The sequence below is a fragment of the Haematobia irritans genome, chromosome 2 (genome assembly GCF_050003625.1).
Source record: "Haematobia irritans isolate KBUSLIRL chromosome 2, ASM5000362v1, whole genome shotgun sequence".
NCBI classification, from domain to species: Eukaryota; Metazoa; Arthropoda; class Insecta; order Diptera; family Muscidae; genus Haematobia; species Haematobia irritans.
Genome location: NC_134398.1, coordinates 216,688,282 through 216,710,208, shown reverse-complemented (window position 1 = coordinate 216,710,208; position 21,927 = coordinate 216,688,282). Strand labels below are relative to the sequence as shown.

General features: G+C 27.9%; 2 protein-coding genes across 3 annotated transcripts in view; one reads left to right on the top strand and one right to left on the bottom strand.

Moving 5' to 3' along the window:
• IA-2 (tyrosine phosphatase IA-2) overlaps window positions 1-21,927 on the bottom strand; it is a 317,964-nt gene that overhangs the window by 45,172 nt on the left and 250,865 nt on the right. The gene's annotated exons all lie outside the window — the stretch shown is intronic.
• Window positions 7,894-8,266, top strand: LOC142225218 (serine protease inhibitor Kazal-type 1-like). Its single transcript, XM_075294994.1, has one exon. The coding sequence runs from the start codon at window positions 7,944-7,946 to the stop codon at window positions 8,181-8,183; it is 240 nt and encodes a 79-aa protein (XP_075151109.1). The 5' UTR covers window positions 7,894-7,943; the 3' UTR covers window positions 8,184-8,266.

Genomic DNA, 21,927 nt, shown 5'->3' with positions numbered 1-21,927 from the left:
ATACAGTAATTTTTTTTAAATTTATTTCCATAGAAAATTTTGTCAAAATTTTGTTTTTACAGTTGTTTCTTTTAATTTGAATTCTAAAGAAATATTTTTAAATATTATATTTCTATAGAAAATGTTGTCAAAATTGTATTTTTATAAACATTTTTTTCAAAATTTTATTTCTATAGAAAATTTTGTCAAACTTTTATTTCTATAGAAAATTTTGTCAAAATTTTATTTCTATAGAAAATTTTTCAAAATTTGATTTCTATAGAAAATCTTATCAAAATTTGATTTCTATAGGGAATTTTATCAAAATGTAATTTCTATAGGGAATTTTATCAAAATGTAATTTCTATAGCAAATTTTGAAAAATTGTGGTTCTATAGAAAATTTTGTCAAAACTCGAATTTTTGTTCGAAAATTTTGTAAAAATTTTATTTCTTTTAAAAATGTTGTCACCATTTTATTTCTATAGTAAATTTTTTCAAAAATTTTTATTTCCATTTTGTTTAAATTTTAATTCTAAAGAAATTGTCAAAATTGTCAAAATTTTGTTTTTACAGTTTTTTCTTTTAATTTTAATTCTAAAGAAATATTTTTAAATATTTTATTTCTATAGAAAATTTTGTCAAAATTGTATTTTTATAAACATTTTTTCAAAATTTTATTTCTATAGAAAATTTTGTCAAACTTTTATTTGCATTTTATTTATCTGTATAGAAAAGTTTGTCAAAATTATATTTCTATAGAAAATTTTGTCAAATTTCTATTTCTATAGAAAATTTTGTCAAAATTTTATTTCTATAGAAAATTTTTCAAAATTTTATTTCTATAGAAAATCTTATCAAAATTTGATTTCTATAGAAAATCTTATCAAAATTTGATTTCTATAGGAAATTTTATCAAAATGTAATTTCTATAGCAAATTTTGAAAAATTGCGGTTCTATAGAAAATTTTGTCAAAACTCTAATTTTTGTTCGAAAATTTTTAAAAAATTTTTATGTCTTTTAAAAATGTTGTCACCATTTTATTTTTATAGTAAATTTTTTCAAAAATTTTTATTTCCATTTTAGTTCCATTTTGTTTAAATTTGAATTCTAAAGAAATATTTTTAAACTTTTTATTTCTATAGAAAATTTTGTCAAAATTGTATTTTTGTAAACGTTTTTTTCAAAATTTTATTTCTATAGAAAATTTTGTCAAACTTTTATTTCCATTGAAAATTTTGTCAAAATTTTACTTCTATAGAAAATTTGGTCAACATTTTATTTCTATAGAAAATTTTGTCACAATTTTATTTCTATAAAAAGTTTTGTCAAAATTTTATTTCTATAGAAAATGTTGTAAATATTTGATTTCTACAGAAAATTTTGTCAAGATTTTATTTTATTTCTATAGAAAATTTTGTCAAACTTTTATTTCCATGGAAACTTTTGTCAAAATTTTACTTCTAGAGAAAATTTGGTCACCATTTTATTTCTATAGTCAATTTTGTCAAAGTTTTATTTCTATAGAAAATTTTGTCAGAATTTTATTTCTATAGAAAGTTTTGTCAAAATTTTATTTCTATAGAAAATGTTGTCAATATTTGATTTCTACAGAAAATTTTGTCAAAATTTTATTTTATTTCTATAGAAAATTTTGTCAAACTTTTATTTCCATGGAAAATTTTGTCAAAATTTTATTTCTATAGAAAATTTTGTGCAAATTTTATTGCGATAGAAAATTTTGTCAAAATTTTATTGCGATAGAAAATTTTGTCAAAATTTTATCTGTATAGAAAATTTTGTAAAAATTATTTTTCTATAGAAAATTTTGTCAAAATTTTATTTCTATAGAAAATTTTGTCAAAATTTGATTTCTATAGAGAATTTTGTCAAAATTTTATTTCTATAAAAAATTGTATGACAATGTTGTCAATTTTTTTCTAATTTCTATAATATTAAAATTATTTTTCTAAAGAAATTTTTCTCAAACTTCTATTTCTATAGAAAATTTTTCAAAAGTTTAGTTCTATAGAACATTTTGTCAAAATGAATTTTCTATAGCAAAATTTTGAAAATTTTTGATTCTATAGAAAATTTTGTCAAAACTCTTATTTTTGTTTGAAAATTTTGTAAAAATTTTATGTCTTTTAAAAATTATGTCAAAATTTTATATCCATAGAAAATTTTCTACAGATTTTTTTTTAATTTTAATTCTAAAGAGATATTTTTAAGAATTTTATTTCTATCGAAAATTTTGTCAAAATTGTATTTCTAAAATTTTTTTATCAAAATTTTAAATTTTATTTCTATAGAAAATTTTGTCAAAATTTTATTTCTATAGAAAATCTTATCAAAATTTGATTTCTATAGAAAATTTTGTCAAAATTTCATTTCTATAGTAAATTTTATCAGCATTTTATTTCTATAAAAAAATTTGTTGTTGACAATTGTGTCAAAATTTATTTATTTTTTTTTTTTGTGGAAAATTTTGTAAAAATTGTATTTCTTTTGAAAATTTTTGGGAAAATTTAATATCATTTTTAAGATTTATATACCAAACTAGTCTCAAATAAAATATTCATCAAATACTAACTCTGCACTTGGAATTGTCATATGGCTTATATCATAAAGGAAGCAAGAAAATTATAATAATTCACTATATGGTATATCCTTGTATTAAATAAACGCAAAATGTAATGCTAAGTAATAAGCTTGGAAAGCTCTTATCCTTAGGTTCCATTAGTAGTAACGAGAGATATTCTTGCATATCATTTCATTATCCTAATTCTAATGGCCACAAAAAAAAAAAAACAAACAAACATTATGTTAATAAATAATATTTACAAAACAAGCAAAAACTCCCATACACAGGCACATACATATACTCACAACAAAACTCACATCAAGAACTTTCCCAAAGTCTATATGGAAACTTTCATCATGGTTCTCAGAAGTCGACAAACGAATTAAATAACAATTAGCTGCTCTTAAGGATGCTGGCTATGAGCATTAAAGTCCATCCATACAGTCATGTTCCACTGCATTAAAGAGAGCCCCCATGCCAAAGTAATGTTGAGAGCAGAGAGAGAAAGGAAAAAATAACATACTTATATATGTATACCCACCCACACTCCCTCTTACATAGCCTCTTAAGCCTTATGAAACAAAGATTGTGGGCTGATACCCATATGGATTTAACAACAAAGTGACGCATAGCGCCTATGTGTATGTGTATGCCAGTAGGTAAAGTCAACAATAGTCAAACATCCAAAGAGAGATATGGGCTTTGCCAAAAGAGAAGGCGGCAAACAAACATCCATTAAATCGTGTCGTGTCATATTGTGGTAGCGGAGGTGACGATGATGATGCTGGAATGATAAGGCTTATAGAGATGGAGGTGGGGGTGGTGTTGAAGTGGTATTTCGAGGTGCTGTTAATGTAAGGATGATGACGGTGTTACTTTGCATTGGTGTATTCTTCTCTTTCCTTTACACAAAGGCCATAATTAATTACTCTGTTACTACAATGCAGCAGCAAATTTTGTCGACATCAGGCCTGGCTTACGAAACCATAAGCACATGTATATGAGTTAAGCAAATATGCAAGTCCATAAAGACCATTTTGTGGAGCTAAAGCAAATAGGGCATATCAAGGGAAAGCCTATAGAGGAAACACCAGGTTTTGCGTGGTACCTGAAAATGTTAATCCCAGTGCATGGGAGCGATTTTTTTTATTTTGGTAGGTTTTTATTTTGATAGAAAAAGGGAATTTAATTGTAATTTTAAACAAGTATATACGGCCGTAAGTTCGGCCAGGCCGAAGCTTATGTACCCTCCATCATGGATTGCGTAGAAACTTCTTCTAAACACTGCCACCCACAATCCAATTACTTAAGTTGCGGTAACGCTTGCCGATGTCAAGGTATCTTAAAACCTCCTAACACCATCTTCTAAATTGTATGTAAGTCCATACGTGGTATATATTAAATCAAAAAGATCGATCCAATACGTATATAATTCAGTTTGACAAAGTAGACATAAAATTTTGACAAAATTTTCTACAGAAATAAAATTATAACAAAATTTTCTATAGAAATAAAATTTTCACAAAATTTTCTATAGAAATAAAAATTTTCTATAGAAAGAAAACTTTGACAAAAATGTCTACAGAAATAAAATTTTAACAAAATTTTCTATAGAAATAAAATCTTGGTAGATTATTTTTGGCTCGAGTGGCAACCATGATTATGAACCGAATAAAATTTGAACAAAATTTTCTATAGAAATAAAATGTTGACAATGATGAAAATGTTATTATGAACGGAATAAAATTTTAACAAAATTTTCTCTAGAAATAAAATTTTGACAAAATTTTCTATAGAAATAAAATTTTGGTAGATTATTTTTGGCTCTAGTGGCAACCATGATTATGAACCGATATGGACCAATTTTTGTGTGATTGGACCAATTTGGGTATGGTTGTTAGCGACCATATACTAACACCACGTTCCTAATTTGAACCGGATCGGATGAATTTTGCTCCTCCAAGAGGCTCCGGAGGTCAAATCTGGAGAACGTTTTATTTGGGGGCTATATATAATTATGGACCGATATGGACCAAATTTTGCACAGTTGCTAGAGACCATATACCAATACCATGTACCAAATTCCAGCCGGATCGGATGAAATTTGCTTCTCTTAGAGGCTCCGCAACCCAAATCTGGGGATCGGTTTATATGTGCGCTATATATAATTATGGACCGATGTGGACCAATTTTTGCATGGTTGTTAGAGACCATATACCAACATCATGTTCCAAATTTCAGCCGGATCGGATGAAATTTGCTTCTCTTTGAGGCTCCGCAAGCCAAATCTGGGGATCGGTTTATATGGGGGCTATATATAATTATGGACCGATGTCGACCAATTTTTGCATTATTGTTAGAGACTATATACTAACATCATGTATCAAATTTCAGCCGGATCGGATTAAATATGCTTAGAGGCTCCACAAGCCAAATCTGGGGATCGGTTTATATGGGGGCTATATATAATTATGGACCGATATGGACCAATTTTTGCATGGTTGTTAGAGACCATATACCAACACCCTGTACCAAATTTCAGCTGGATCGGATGAAATATGCTTCTGTTAGAGGCTCCACAAACCAAATCTGAGGGTCCCTTTATATGGGGGCTATACGTAAAAGTGGACCGATATGGCCCATTTTCAATACCATCCGACCTACATCGATAACAACTACTTGTGCCAAGTTTCAAGTCGATAGCTTGTTTCGTTCGGAAGTAAGCGTGATTTCAACAGACGGACGGACGGACATGCTTAGATCGACTCAGAATTTTACCACGACCCAGAATATATATACTTTATGGGGTCTTAGAGCAATATTTCGATGTGTTACAAACGGAATGACAAAGTTAATATACCCCCATCCTATGATGGAGGGTATAAAAATGTGCTAACAAAAAAATTAAATAAAAATCCATTAAATATTCAATTTAAATAAACAATGTGCTGAAATATTGGATATCTACATTGGGGAAGAATACCTCATGTGCTGGACTTTTGAAAAAATTAGTTCTCATATTTACTTGAAGGTGTTCTCAAGCCAAAAGATTCACAGAAAAAAATATCACCAAAATATTTCCAATTAAAAAGTTACTTGAAGTTGAAAATATTTTGAATTAATCAATTAATTGATACAATTAACTTTTTAATCAAGATAGAAATATTAAGTTAATTGAGTCAATGATTGAAAATTTTTAATTAAAAAATTAATTGATACAATAAACTTTTTAATCGAATTCGGAAAACTAAGTCAGTTAACAAAAATGATAAATTTTTAATTAAAAATTTATATTAAACAATCAATTGTAAATCAAACTAAAATTGAAAATAGTTACCTTTTTTAATTAAAATTAATTGTGATTTGCAATCAACATCAATTAAATTTTTAATTGAATAAATTAAAAAATCATTTGAAATTTGCTAATGAAATCAATTAATTTTTTAATCAAGTATTTTTTTATGCCCAATTCAAACTGTGATTGATACTATCATTTTCGTGATTAAAGACATTTCAATTAAACAATTCAATTCAATCAATTAATTTCGTGATTGAATCAAAAATTTTTTTTGTGTTGATACCGTATTGTACCATATATTGCTCAGGTCCGGCCCTTGACTCGATCTAGCCATGTCTGTCTGTCTGTAAACACAGTTTTGTAATCAAAGTCTATGTCGCAGTTATAGTCAAATCGACAAATTTGGCTCAGGAATGTATTTGAGGGTATTCCCCATTTTCCGATACTCGGAATCGCAAATCGAAAAATTTTCGTTTGCCCCTAGTTATGTTCCAAACACTCCAACTTAAAATTTGGCAAAATAGTTCTCTTTAGTGAGAAGTTTTGAAGTCCGGACATTATCCGATTTAAATCTAGAGATTTTGTAGAACTGTGATTTTTTTTCGTCTTAATCTGTTAAGATTTAAACATATGTCGATACGAGAATATAAACCTTTATATATAGCTACCAAGAAATTCGAACGACTTCAGATGGTATCAAAAAATTTTGTCTACAAATGGTGCAGGGTATACTATAGTCGGCACCGCCCGAATTTATTGGTTTCTTTCCTATTTTTTTTTTTAATTTTATGCAAAAAAGTAGGATCGTTTTCACAAAAAAAAAAAAACAAAACAAAAAAAAACTTGAGAACACTGCATTAACTACCTAGAAGGAAAATGTAGAAATTTTATAACCGATCATATTGAACGATATTGTGCTTTTCCAATTTTCTGCATCAACGGATCCCGAATTATAAATATCTATAAAAAAAAAATTGGCAAATATGTTCTCATAAAAATTTTAGACTTTTTTAAAATTAAAAAAATAAACTAAAATTAAATTTTTTTTTAATTAAAAAAATAAGTTTTAAAATTAAACACAAAATTAAAAAATATATTTGATTAAAAATTTAATTGACTCAATTTTTTTAAAAAAGAACACAATACTTTTTTTTATCAATTTTTGTAATATTTTAAATGGATTAAATAATTTTTAAATTGACATCGGTGATTAATACTATAACTTCTTTAATAGAAAAAAGTTCCATTAAAAAATAATGAGAAGAATTAATTTTGTGACTGAATATTTTCTCTGCTTGGTCATTTTAAATTCTATAATAGCTTCAAACTTTTGTAATTTTCCATAATAAACATATCCAGTGCTCTATATATTATACAACAAAAAAAAAATAAATTCTTACTCGAAATATGTATTTTGCAAGTAGCAAATAAAACGATAACGATTTGTTTCTCGAAACACTTTCACTTTAGTGCCATTGTTTCCTATTTTTTTTGCACAATGCGCCAAATAAAAACTGTTTGAATTGTTTAAAAAACAATAACGTAAATAATAATATAAGTTCGTAGTAGCTACTCTTAATCCAAAGTGCGAATTTTGCATTTCTAAACACAATAAAGCTTAAATTTGATAAAGAAAAATAATTAGATACAGTCGAAATGAACACAAGATGGGGTCATTAATTTGCATATCGAACAAAAACTAAGAAATATACAAGTATTCGCACAAAGCTTTTATCTTATAAAGATTTTTTTTAAATAACTATTAAATGTGCTCTTTAAGCCCAGTTTGGATGAATTTCATTATTTAAATGATGCTCTCTTAGTTGACTCGAACCTCTCTAAATATTGTTCATTTATGGCACATACTCGTATATACCCATATGTGTATACTACTAACTGCTAATGATTTCTTTTGTTTTTGTAATGAAAACACACAGGCATACACACACCCACATAAATGAATCTCACTATTCGAGAGAGACAGAGTAACGATTAAGAGATCAATTTTTTAGTTGCATTGCATTTAGTCACAATTAGGTAATCTCTTTGAACAGTTCACGAAACAGACGAATCTTTTCGATCATGAAATTTCTAAAATTCGCAATATTTGTTACGCTAGCTCTGTGTTCATACCAGAATGCTGTCCTGGGCATTTATTGTCCCTGTAATTTACGCCATTGGGATCCAGTTTGTGGTACAAATGGTATTACCTATGTTAACCGTTGTGAATTTGAGTGTACCGAACGTGAATATGCTAAATTGGGGCGAAGAATTTTTGTTGCCAAAAAGGGAGCATGCGATACACAGGACATAAGGGGTTAATGGTTATGTTATGAAAAAAAAAAAAATAATAATATAAGTAAATATGAAATAAATGTTAAAAATAAAAATAATTAATATTAAAATGCTGTTTTATTTTTACATTTTACCCTCAGAAAAAAGACATACCGAAAATTTATATAGCCGATTTAACTTGGCCAATTTACCCTGGGGTCAAAATAAATGCGAATATTATCGAGAAAATGCCCTAAAAATAGTTTTGACGCCCAAGTCAGACAATGGATATTACAACAGCAGTCAGCACCATCGCACTCAGAGCGCGTCAACCAAGAATGGCTTAAAAAAGAGGTTCCTCGCTTCATTTCTTCCTCACAAAGACCACCAAAATCTCTGAATTTCAATCCGTTAGACTTTTACACCTGTTATCCGATCATATCAAGATGGCGCTACGCCGGAAGTATGCCAAAATACCGCAGAGCTAAATCGTTCGCCGTGTGATGATTTTGTGGGCAAGATTGCCAAGGTTGTTAGAGTTCTACCAAAAATGGTGGATTTTTTACAGTCTGATAGGACGGTAGAATTATTGAATTTTTTGTCGATTTTGCAAATATAGCAATTTCTATAGAAATACAATTTTGACAACATTTTCTATAGAAATTAAAATTTTGACAAAATTTGCTACAGAAATAAAATTTTGAAAAATTTTCTATAGAAATAAAATTTTGACCAAAAAAAATCTGTAGAAATAAAAAACAAAAAAAAAATTGTAGAAATAAAATTTTGACATAATGTAGAAATAAAATTTTGACAGAATGTAGAAATAAAATTTTGACAAAATTTTCTATAGAAATAAAATTTTGGCAAAGTTTTCTATAGAAATAAAATATTCTATAGAAATAGAATTTTGACAAAATTTTCTATTAAAGAAAAATTTTGACAAAATTTTCTATTAAAGCAAAATTTTGACAAAATGTTCTATAGAAATACAATTTTAACATAATATTCTATAGAAATAAAATTTTGACAAAATTTTTACAAAAATAAAATTTTAACATAATTTTCTATAGAATTTTAACAAAATTGTCTATAGAAATTAAAATGTTGACAAAATTTTATATAAAAATACAATTTTGACAAATATTCTATAGAAATTAAAATGTTGACAAAATTTTATATAGAAATAAAATTTTGACAAATATTACATAGAAATACAATTTTGACAAAATTTTCCATAGAAATAAAATTTTGAAAAAAATTTCTATAGAAATAAAATTTTGACAAAATTTTCTATTGAAATAAAATTTTCACAAAATTTTCTATTGAAATAAATTTTAACACAATTTTCTATAGAAATAAAACTTTGACAAGATTTTCTACAGAAATAAAATTTTGACAAAATTTTCTATAGAAATAAAATTTTGACAAAATTTTCTATAGAAATAAAATTTTGACAAAATTTTCTATAGAAATAAAATTTTGACAAAATTTTCTATTGAAATAAATTTTAACACAATTTTCTATAGAAATTAAATTTTAACACAATTTTCTATAGAAATTAAATTTTGACAAAATTTTCTATAGAAATAAAACTTTGACAAAATTTTCTATAAAAATAAAATTTTGATAAAATTTATTACAGAAATAAAATTTTGATAAAATTGTCTATGGAAATCAAATTTTGGCAAAATTTTCTATAGAAATAAAATTTTGACAAAATTTTCTATAGAAATAAAATTTTGAAAAAAATTTCTTTAGAAATTCAAATTTTGACAAAATTTTTTATAGAAATAATATTTTGACAAAATTTTCTACGGAAATGACAAAATTTTCTATAGAAATTAAATTTTGACAAAATTGTCTATAGAAATAAAAGCGCGACAAACTTTTCTATAGAAATAAAAGTGCGACAAACTTTTCTACAGAAATAAAATTTTTACAAAATTTTATATAGAAATAAAATTTTGACATAATTTTCTAAAGAAATAAAATTTGGACAATATTTTCTATTGAAATCAAATTTTGATAAAATATTATATAGAAATAAAATTTTGAAAACATTTTCAATAGAAATACAATTTTGACAAAATTTTCTATAGAAATAAATCTTTGACAACATTTTCTATAGAAATACAATTTTAATAGAATTTTCTATGGAAATAAAATTTTGACAAAATCTTCTATAAAAATGAAATGTTGAAAAAATTATCTATAGAAATAAAATTTTGACAAAATTTTCTATAGATATAAAATTTTGACAAAATTTTCCATAGAAATAAAATTTTGACAAAATTTTCTATTGAAATAAAATTTTGACAAAATTTTCTATACAAATAATTTTTTGGCAAAATTTTCTATAGAAATCAAATTTTGTATAGTATATACAAAATTTTGTATATAAATAAAACATTGACAAAATTTTCTATAAAAAGAAAATTGGCAACGTTTTCTATGAAAAGAAAATGTTGGCAAAATTTAGAAATAAAAAAATAGAAATAAAATTTTGGCAAAATTTTCTATAAAAATAAGATTTTTACAATAATTTCTATACTAATACAATTTTGAAAAAAATTTCTATAGAAATAAAATTTTGAGAAAAAATCTGTAGAAATGAAATTTTGACAGAATTTTCTATAGAAATAAATTTTTTTAAACATTTTCTATAAAAATAAGATTTTTACAATAATTTCTATATTAATACAATTTTGAAAAAATATTCTATAGAAATAAAATGTTGACAAAATTTTCTATAAAAATAACATTTAAAATGTTGACAAAATTTTCTATAGAAATAAAATTTTGACAAAATTTCTATAGAAATAAAATTTTGACAAAATTTTCTATAGAAATACAATTTTGACAAACGTTTGTATCAAAATAAAAAATTGACAAAATTTACTATAGAAATAAAGTTTTAAAAAAATTTTTTCTATAGAAATAAAATTTGAATAAAATTTGGACAACATTTTCTATAGAAATCAAATTTTGACAAAATTTTCTATAGAAATAAAATTGTGACAAAATTTTCTATAGAAATAAAATTTTGACAAAATTTTCTATAGAAACAAAACTTTGACAAAATTTTCTATAGAAATAAAATTTGGACAAAGTTTTCTATAGAAATCAAATTTTGACAAAATTTTCTATAGAAATAAAATTTTGACAAAATTTTCTATGAAAATAAAATGTTGTTAAAATTTTCTAAAGAAATAAAATTTGGACAACATTTTCTATTGAAATCAAATATTGACAAAATTTACTATAGAAATAAAATTGTGACAAAATTTTCTATAGAAATAAAATTTGGACAAATTTTTCTATAGAAATCAAATTTTGACAATAATTTCTATAGTAATACAGCTTGAAAAATGTTTCTATATAAATAAAACATTGACAAAATTTTCTATTGAAATAAAATTTTGGCAAAATTTTCTATAGAAAGAAAATAAAATGTTGACAAAATTTTCTATAGAAATAAAATTGTTTCGAATTTATTTGGCATAAGCCGGCTATCAATGTAAAACCTTTTTTCGGAGGGTTCAAGTGTGGTTTTTGTTGGGTTTAATAAACTGCCTGAATTTATTCTGATAATTGGTTGATAGTTTTGCTGCAAGTAGAGGATGCTGATGAGGAATGTGGTAATTCCGAAACGTGCGTCCATCCAACCATCTTGCAGTCTATAGGGCTTTGCCCAAATAAATTTGACAAACATTCTTTTCCTCTGTTGGTTAAGCTACTCTTGTAGTTTAGTCAATGTATGGTTTTAAGCTGAAATAAAAAAACAACAACAATGCTTAAAGAACAAAACCAACAATAACAAAACAAAACAAATGGAAAAAGAAGAGGAGGCACGCTCAAAATAAACCCAGCCATGTGAATTCAAATCGATGATTTGACAGTGGCATAGGAAAAGAGATATGTTTGTTTCGAATTTATTTGGCATAAGCCGGCTATCAATGTAAAACCTTTTTTCGGAGGGTTCAAGTGTGGTTTTTGTTGGGTTTAATAAACTGCCTGAATTTATTCTGATAATTGGTTGATAGTTTTGCTGCAAGTAGAGGATGCTGATGAGGAATGTGGTAATTCCGAAACGTGCGTCCATCCAACCATCTTGCAGTCTATAGGGCTTTGCCCAAATAAATTTGACAAACATTCTTTTCCTCTGTTGGTTAAGCTACTCTTGTAGTTTAGTCAATGTATGGTTTTAAGCTGAAATAAAAAAACAACAAGAAATAAAATTATGACAAAATTTTTTATAGAAATAAAAATTTGGCAAAATTTTCTATAGAAATACAATTTTCACAAAATCTTCTATAGAAATAAAATTATAACAACATTTTTTATAGAAATAAAATTTTGACAAAATTTTCTATAGAAATAAAATTTTGATAAAATTTTGATAAAATTTTCTATGGAAATCAAATTTTGACAAAATTTTCTATAGAAATAACATTTTGATAAAATTTTTTACAGAAATAAAATTTTGATAAAATTTTCTATAGAAATAAATTTAAAAAAATGGTTGGCTTCTGCGTATGCCTTTCCGTCAAATTAATTCATGATAAGTTTCCTGTATCTTGGGCTATATGTTAAATAATTTAGGAGAGGCTTAAATGGTTACCGTTTAGTACTCGTATGTCGTAAAAATCGTTTAGTATTAGTGGAATATTTCCAAAACAATTTCTCTTTCTGCATGCATATATACCGGACATACCCCAATAAAAAGAAAAGTATTTTCAGGGACCTGTAAATTACAAATTGTAAATTTTTATGTGTAGCCACATATGGTGAATAGCTATAAGCGCTATTCATTCATAACCTAAATTGAATTCTCGGAAAATTTTCCACACAACAAATCTGTTTTTTTTCAATACAACATCGCTAATAATGAAGCATAACATTTTAATTTCCAAATATTTTCAATTTCGAAATTCATTAAAATCTGTTATTCCTTAAATTTTTGTTTATTCCCCCATTACCGTAAAAAAACTCATGATTCCCTTGAACTATGTGCACTGAAGCATTAAAATATCTTCAATTGACATTTTTCTGATGTCAAGTTTGGGTTTTTTTGTAATTGTAGCCAGTTTTTTTCGGTTTGACATAGCACAAAAAAAACCCGCTGCCACAATAACATCTGTCAACTTTTCTAAATGGCCTCTGACCATTCACTTCTTTTTTCATCCTAGGGCTTTTAATGCGTATCGGTTTGCCATTTAAGCTTGATATGAAAGTCGGAAGATGCCCATGACTTAAGTAGCCGTCAAGTATTCTATTTCATGGCATTGATATTCTTTATCAGAGTTTAAACCAATATCAAATTGTTAAAATTCTTCTTTTGTTAAATCTGTCATTGATGACATTTTTCATGCCAAGCTATAAGGAGGATTCGTTTTTTTTTGGGTTTGTTATCGTACAATGGATGGAACCCATAAAAACGTTGGTGAGGATAAAATAACTATGAGAAATGACTTATAGGGTAGGGATTCCCTTCTCGATTTATTGAGACTCGAAGTTGATCAAAGTTAATGAACTATTGATCTAATAAATAAATTAAAATAAAATAAATAAAAATAAAACAAGTAAGGAAGGTCTAAAGTCGGGCGGAGCCGACTATATTATACCCTGCACCACTTTGTATATCCAAATTTTCGATACCATATCACATCCGTCAAATGTGTTAGGGGCGATATATAAAGGTTTGTCCCAAAAACATACATTTAAATATTACTCGATCTGGAAAGAATTTGATAGTCTTCTACAAAATCTATAGACTCAAAATTTAAGTCGGCTAATGCACTAGGGTGGAACACAATGTTAGTACAAAAATATGGGAAATATTTAAATCTGAAGCAATTTTAAGGAAACTTCGCAAAAGTTTATTTATCGCTCGATATATATGTATTAGAAGTTTAGGAAAATTAGAGTAATTTTTACAACTTTTCGACTATGTTAAGCAGTGGCGATTTTACAAGGAAAATGTTGGTATTTTGAACATTTTTGTTGAAATCAGAAAAACATATATATGGGAGCTATATCTAAATCTGAACCGATTTCAACCAAATTTGGCACGCATAGCAACAATGCTAATTCTACTCCCTGTGCAAAATTTCAACTAAATCGGAGCAAAAAATTAGCCTCTGTGGTCATATGAGTGTAAATCGGGCGAAAGCTATATATGGGAGCTATATCTAAATCTGAACCGATTTCAATCAAATTTGGCACACATGACTATTCAACCAATTGTACTCCTTGTGCAAAATTTCAAGCTAATCGGGATAAAACTCTGGCTTCTGGGTCCATATAAGTGCATATCGGGCGAAAGATATATATCTAAATCTGAATCGATTTCAACCAAATTTGGCACACATAGCTACAATGCTAAATCTACTCCCTGTGCAAAATTTCAACCATGCTGGGCCAAAACTCTGGCTTTTAGGACCATATTAGTCCATATCGGGCGAAAGATATATATGGGAGCTATATCTAAATCTGAACCGATTTTAATCAAATTTTGCACACTTGACTATACTACTAATTGTACTCCTAGTGCAAAATTTCAACCAAATTCGGCCAAAAATCTTCTCGGGCCATATAAGTCCATATCGGGCGAAAGATATATATGGGAGCTATATCTAAATTTGAACCGATTTCAATTAAATTTTGCACACTTGACTCTACGACTAAGTGTTATGTTTGTACAAAATTTCAAGCAAATCGGTATAAAACTCTGGCTGCTGGGTCCATATTAGTGCATATAGGGCGAAAGATATATATGGGAGCTATATCTAAATCTGAACCAATTTCTTCCAAAATCAATAGGGTTCTATTCTGACCCAAATTAGGAACATGTGCCAAATTTGAAGGCGATTGGACTTAAATTGCGACCTAGACTTTGATCACAAAAATGTGTTCACAGACAGACGGACGGACGGACAGACGGACATGGTTATATCGACTCAGGGACCCACCCTGAGCATTATTGCCAAAGACACCATGTGTCTATCTCGTCTCCTTCTGGGTGTTACAAACATATGCACTAACTTATAATACCCTGTTCCACAGTGTGGCGGAGGGTATAATAAAATTACATTAAATTAAATTAATTAAAATAAAATTAAATTAAACTAAATTAAATGCTCAACTGAACGAGTTTCAATAGAAAATGTAGAAAAAAATTGGAAACCCTACTTTAAAGCGAAGCATTTTGTTTTTATTCTTCTCGTAAAATTTCATTTCTTCATCCTTCTTATTCTTATTGTTTGTGCTTTTGTTAGACCCCAAACCATTGACTTTAAATGCTTGACTATATATTTTGACATATTGATGTTGTCATCCAAGTCAATTTGTTCTCATCTATTTTCTTATTGTCGTTAGTACACCATTTCAGATGTGGTTGTTATACAAGATCCTTTCATATCTCAAGAGTATACACGGACACGTATTGCTCATGAACTATGAAATATAGATCATAATTTTTTTTACTTTCATAGTTTTTATTCAATTTTTTAACTCGCATTTAATACCAGTCCCAATCACAATTGCCTGCTCTCCAAGCAAATATGTTGGCAAACGTCTAACCCATGCTGTGAATATTAACGTAGTTCAGCGTGTTTTTTTTTTTTGCTTCTATTTTGAAAACTTATTAAAAACTGTGCACGGATGATATTGAATGGGTTTTGATGATGCCAGAAAAAAAAGCAACGAAACGAATAACCATTCAAATTTATTGACTTTTGATGTGACTTTTAGCACTGCTAAAAAATAATTGAATGCCACTGATTGATTTTCCAAAAAATTGAAGCTTGAGTGTTTATTCCAAGGGGGAAAATGTCCATAAGTGTTATAGCAATGTTCAATCAGTGTTGAATTTTAATAAAACAAATTGTGCAGATAATTGCAAAAAAAAAACAAAACGAAACAATATTTGAAAACGGGAGAACGAACTATTTCGTTGTAATTGAAATTTTTTACAGGTATTTAGCCATAACACATTGAAATCGATAGGGCGGCCACTCAAGAATTGTGATGAATATTAAATAAAATAATACCTTCAGTCACATTTTAATGCTAATGGGTAACATGAGAATTGGGTAACACATAAGCTCAAAGAATTTAATCAGATATTAAATTTTAAGGAACATTTAACAGATCTTTGTAGCAAACATAATAACCCTCACCTGTGACCTCTTTCACTTTCCTTAAAGAAGGTTCTTTAAAGTAGGAAGTAAAATTTTTACAATTTAACACAAATTTTACTATTTGAGGAGAAGTCTAAAACTTTCGCAGGTACGTATTCATCAACTATGCTCTAAGCTAAAACATCTTGGTAGGTACCTACCACCAACCTTACGAATTACTAATATGGAGGCTCAAAGAAATTCGACTTCATCCACAGAGTTGCCAATTTCATGAACCTTAGGTTTGGTTAGGTTAAGGTTGCAGCCCGATTTTTTCAGGCTTTCTGAGACTAATCAGCCCATTTTTATATCACATTAACTAAAACTACCTATTAAATATAGAGTCTTCTTTTTTACTATTTACCGTCGATAAGGCAGGGATCCGTTAAGTAAGATATCTGGTGTAACATAAGGTATTGCGCTTCTGGGTCCATCTGGGTCGCGTTTCTATGATGTTCCTGAAGTCGGCAGAAACAAGTGACAAAAATATACATTCGACATATAATAGTTGACTTGAACAGTGATGGTTTTGGTTATTTGGGTAATTGAATTTACTTACTTCGGATATTATGCTACAACAAGTCACCATGTAAAGAAATTCCATGTCATTCACTGGACTACCTATTTAACCCCATCTATTGAGTTCTTGTCTGTATTGGTAATGCTTTTCTAATGTTTCAGCGCTTCTCTAAGTGGTTTCCTCACATTGTGAAACGCTTTTCGGCTTCGGCTATAAAAAGGAGGTCGCTTGACATTGTGCTAAACGTAGAATCGGGCAGAACTCATTGATAAGAGCGAATTTCACCAAGTGTGATACATATCTCAATGGACTGAATAATCTAAGATAGCCTAAGATAAGGGGATGCCCCTATTCCTAACCTAGTCCTTTTAGCATGACATACGTAATACAAATTCAAACATCTATCTTCGTAATTCAAATATCTACTTGAAGAGACGTGTTTTTGTATTACTCTGAATATAGAACTTATCTATCATCGTAATAGAACTTATCTATCATCTATGTAGTAGGAATGGCGATCACGGTTGTCACAATCGGTAGAATTCTACCAAAAATGGTAGATTTTGTACTACTTGGGGTAGACTGGTAGAATTCTTGATGTTTTGGTATATTATGCAAAAAGTTTCGCTTCAATAAATAAATTTTTTAGAAAATGTTGTATAGAAATAAAATTTTGACAAAATTTTGTATAGAAATAAAATTTTGACAAAATTTTCTATAGAAATTAAATTTTGACAAATTTTTTTATAGAAATAAAATTTTGGCAAATTTTCTATAGGAATAAAATTTTGGAAAATTTTCTATAGAAAAAGCATTTTGCCAAATTTTCTATAGAAATAAAATTTTGACAAAATTTCTATAGAAATACGATATTGAGAAAATTTTTATAGAAAAAATAAAATTTTTAACAAAATTTTCTATAGAAATAAAATTTTGAAAAAAATTTCTAAAGAAATAAAATTTTGACAAAATTTTCTATAGAAATAAGATTTTGACAAAATTTTCTGTAGAACTACAAATTTTGCCAAATTTTCTACAGAAATAAAATTTTGACAAAATTGTTTATAGAAATAAAATTTTGACAAAATTTCTATAGAACATTTTGACAAAATTTTCTATAGAAATAAAATTTTGACAAAATTTTCTATGGAAATACGATTTTGAGAAAATTTTGAATAGAAATACAATTTTGACAAAATTTTCTATAGAAATAAGATTTTGACAAAATTTTCTATAGAAATAAGATTTTGACAAAATTTTCTATGGAAATAAAATTTTGGCAAAATTTTGACATAATTTCTAGTGAAATAAGATTTTGAGAAAATTTTCTATAGAAATAAAATTTTTTCAAAATTTTGTATAAAATAAAATTTTTTGAAAATGTTGTATAAAATAAAATTTTTAGAAAATTTTCTATAGAAATAAATTTTTTTTTTGAAAATTTTGTATAAAATAAAATTTTTTGAAAATTTTGTATAAAATAAAATTTTTAGAAAATTTTCTATAGAAATAAAATTTTGACAAAATTTTCTATAGAAATAAAATTTTGACAAAATTTTCTATAGAAATAAAATTTTGACAAAATTTTCTATAGAAATAAAATGTTGACAAAATTTTCTACAGAAATATAATTTTGACAAAATTTTCTATAGAAATAGAATTTTGACAAATTTTTCTATAGAAATAGAATTTTGACAAAATTTTCTATAGAAATAGAATTTTGACAAAATTTTCTATAGAAATAAAACTTTGACAAAATTTTCTATAGAAATAACATTTTTAGAAAATTTTGTATAGAAATAAAATTTTTAGAAAATACTAGCGTAACCCGGCCCGCTTCGCTGCGCCTTCCGGAACATATTTGGAGGAATATTTTGCGTTGACTTAGTCAACTATATCCTTCGTGCTGAAAACAAATTCGAAAAGAATTGAATTCTTTTAAACAAATCGGACTACTTGATTTTTCGTTTATAGGTACAAATACGGCGGTAGAGGGTGTACCTTCTTCTATATTTCTTGGGAATTTTAAGTGTGGTTTGTCAAGGAAAGGTATTCTTCTCCTCAACATATATGAAAATTAAGCACGATATTATAATAACACACAAAGAATTACTCTTTCCCCCTCCCCGAACAAATATCGAAAAATAATGTAGCTCAATTTTGTCTAGATGCCAACCCCAAAAAGTAGGGCAAAGGGGAGGTCCCCCTCCCCATCCACATATGAAATCATCGGGTACCCCATATTAATTCCATAACCTCACCACATGTTCTCTGTAAATCTCAGATAATTTAAAGAATTTTAGTTTTTTCACTGTACTTTAAAAAAAAAAGTCGAACAAAGGGGAGGCCCTCCTCCGCCACCAAATATCGAAATAAAAAGTAGCGGATCTTTGTTTAGATGCCAACCCCAACCTTCAATGAAAATTTCAAGCAAATCGGTCAACTTTGGTCCAAAAAGTCCGACGAAGGGGTGGTCCCCCTCTGCGACCAGGTGTCAAAAAATGAGGTACCCTATTTTCACCACATGATCGTAGGGGGCGATCTCTGAAAGTTTCAAGTAAATCGGTTCAGCCGTTTCGGAGCCAACTCGGAACATACAAACAAACAAATAAACAAACATAGATTGAATTTTATATATATAGATTGTATAGAAAAAAAATTTTGACAAAAATTTCTATAGAAATAAAATTTTGACAAAATTTTCTATAGAAATAAAATTTTGACAAAATTTTCTATAGAAATAAAACTTTGACAAAATTTTCTATAGAAATAAAATTTTGTATAGAAATAAAATTTTTAGAAAATTTTGTATAGAAATAAAATTTTGACTAAATTTTCTACAGAAATAAAATTAAATTCAATATAAAATATTTCTTTCGAATATAATAACAGTTTTTATACTAACCACAAAAATTTCTTCAACAACTTTTTTTTAATGGTGCATCTATATCCATGATTCCATTCCCTTTGTGGGTCATATACACTTCGCCTTCATTTTGCCAAAGCACATCTAAATCAAGGAATGGATTTTTGAAAATTTGTTCTTTTCACCGATGAAAGTAAGTTTAACATTTTCGGAAGAGATGGCCGGCCCAAAGTTTGGAGAACAGCAAACACTGCCCTTGAAACGAAAAACATTGCACCAACAGTGAAACATGGTAGGGGCAACGTTATGGTTTGGGGGCCGCTTAGTTTTTAGTTTTGTCGAGGCTAACATTGATCGTTACCAGTATAAAAATATACTAGAACATAATTTGAGTTCATCTGTTGAAAAATTGAAAAATCTGTGCTAAAATATAATATCAGCAGCAGGGAAACATTAAAAACCGCCCTTCGTGTTTGGGCCGCTATATCCCCCGATATTACGGAGAATTTAGTCGCATCAAGGCCTCGCCGTTTACAGGCTGTTATTGATGCTCAAAGTGGACCGACAAAATATTAAAACTCTTTTTTTAGTATGTTATTTAAATACGGTTTCGAAATAATGTTTATGTTTTTTAGCTGCATGTAGATTTTTTCTCATGAAATAATTTTTTCATTAATGAATTATAAATTTATTTTTCGAATAAAATAGTTTATTCATTCCTTAAAAATTGGCATATTTTTTTATTCTTGTTTTTGGCATTAAGTGCCTCATATGTATATAAAGTTTTTTCTTAGACTGTATCTTATAGCGGTTAGTCTGGTTTCTATTTCTGTTGAGTTGTTTGGAGTCGATCTTACCAAACCATGCTTGGAAAAATTTTCCACAACCATCCTTTGTGTCATTAAATCCCCTTAATTGTGTGCAGTATGTTTCCCAACCGAAAATGAGAGCACTCCAACCCAATATCCGTTGCTGAAAACAATTTTCACTCCATCATCGTACAGTTTAGACGACAATTGGTTAAAGCCATGGTCAATATGAATTTCAGTTACACAAATTCTGGACTTTAGTTAGAAAAATAAATTTCGTCCCCTACGAATTGACAATACTCTAAAATGCACTTCCTCGTTTTATCCTGAGAGCAGTTGAGATTTCCCTTCCCAATGAAGGTTACCTAACATAAATCTCCAAACAACTATGACCAAAGAGGAGGACCCCGGATCACTGATGCAGTAGCTTAGTGCGAGTGTATTTGAATGTCTGTAGCTCGAGTATATTGCCATTAAATGCATTTATCATGTTTTAAATCCATTTATCACTAAGCATTTTGCATATTTGGCTTTTGATTCTTGCACATGGATACCCATGATGGCTATGTGCTATTGTGTGAATGTGTGAGTATGAATGTGTTCGTAAATCGAGATTATGTGCATGTGTGTCAGTAAGGGTCGTAGCACTAGTGGCTCCTTATGTTGCATGCAGCATTTTTCATCTAGAAGTACGCTAGTATTTATTCTACTGGATTTGGAGTAAGGACCCTTCTAATACAAAATTTTTTATGCTATGCAATTTGGTTCATTTGCATGACATCTAACACTCCGCCAAAACGATTTTGCTGCAGGCACCCGCCCCTTTTTCCTAAGAGCTATTGTTATAGCACTTAGTGAAATTTCAATTTATACCATTTTAGTTGTATACAACGAAGCTAGTTGCGCGTACGGAGAGGAAGAAATTCTTCCTCACCGTACGCTCAAAATTATTGTCTTCTTATTCTACAGATGATCCTAATTATGTTGAAAAAAATATAAGTATTTAAGCGAGTACAGTGAAATAAAGGAGTCGCCTTTTGTAAGCTCGAACTTAGGAACCAAATTTCAGACTTTAAAAACAAATAAAAATGTTTATAGACAATTATCATAAATTCGGAAGTATTTTCTCTAAAAGGAAATACCTCGTAAGAAAGGGGAGTTTTTAATCCTATTGCCCATATGTGGCTGTGCCACGGCCGCTGATTCAACTCCTAAAAATGAGTTTGCCTTTTTCGTTTTTCTTTTCTGAAGTTGAAAAATTCCTAAGTCCTGAATAAAAAAAAAACTATTTCAAATTGTTACCACAATATTCCTGCTTCGATTGTGCTCTTTTCTAACAGCCCAGTAGATGATTTTTAAATGTGGTTCACTGTTTGATCACGAACTATTGTGGCACAAGGATTATGAACAATTT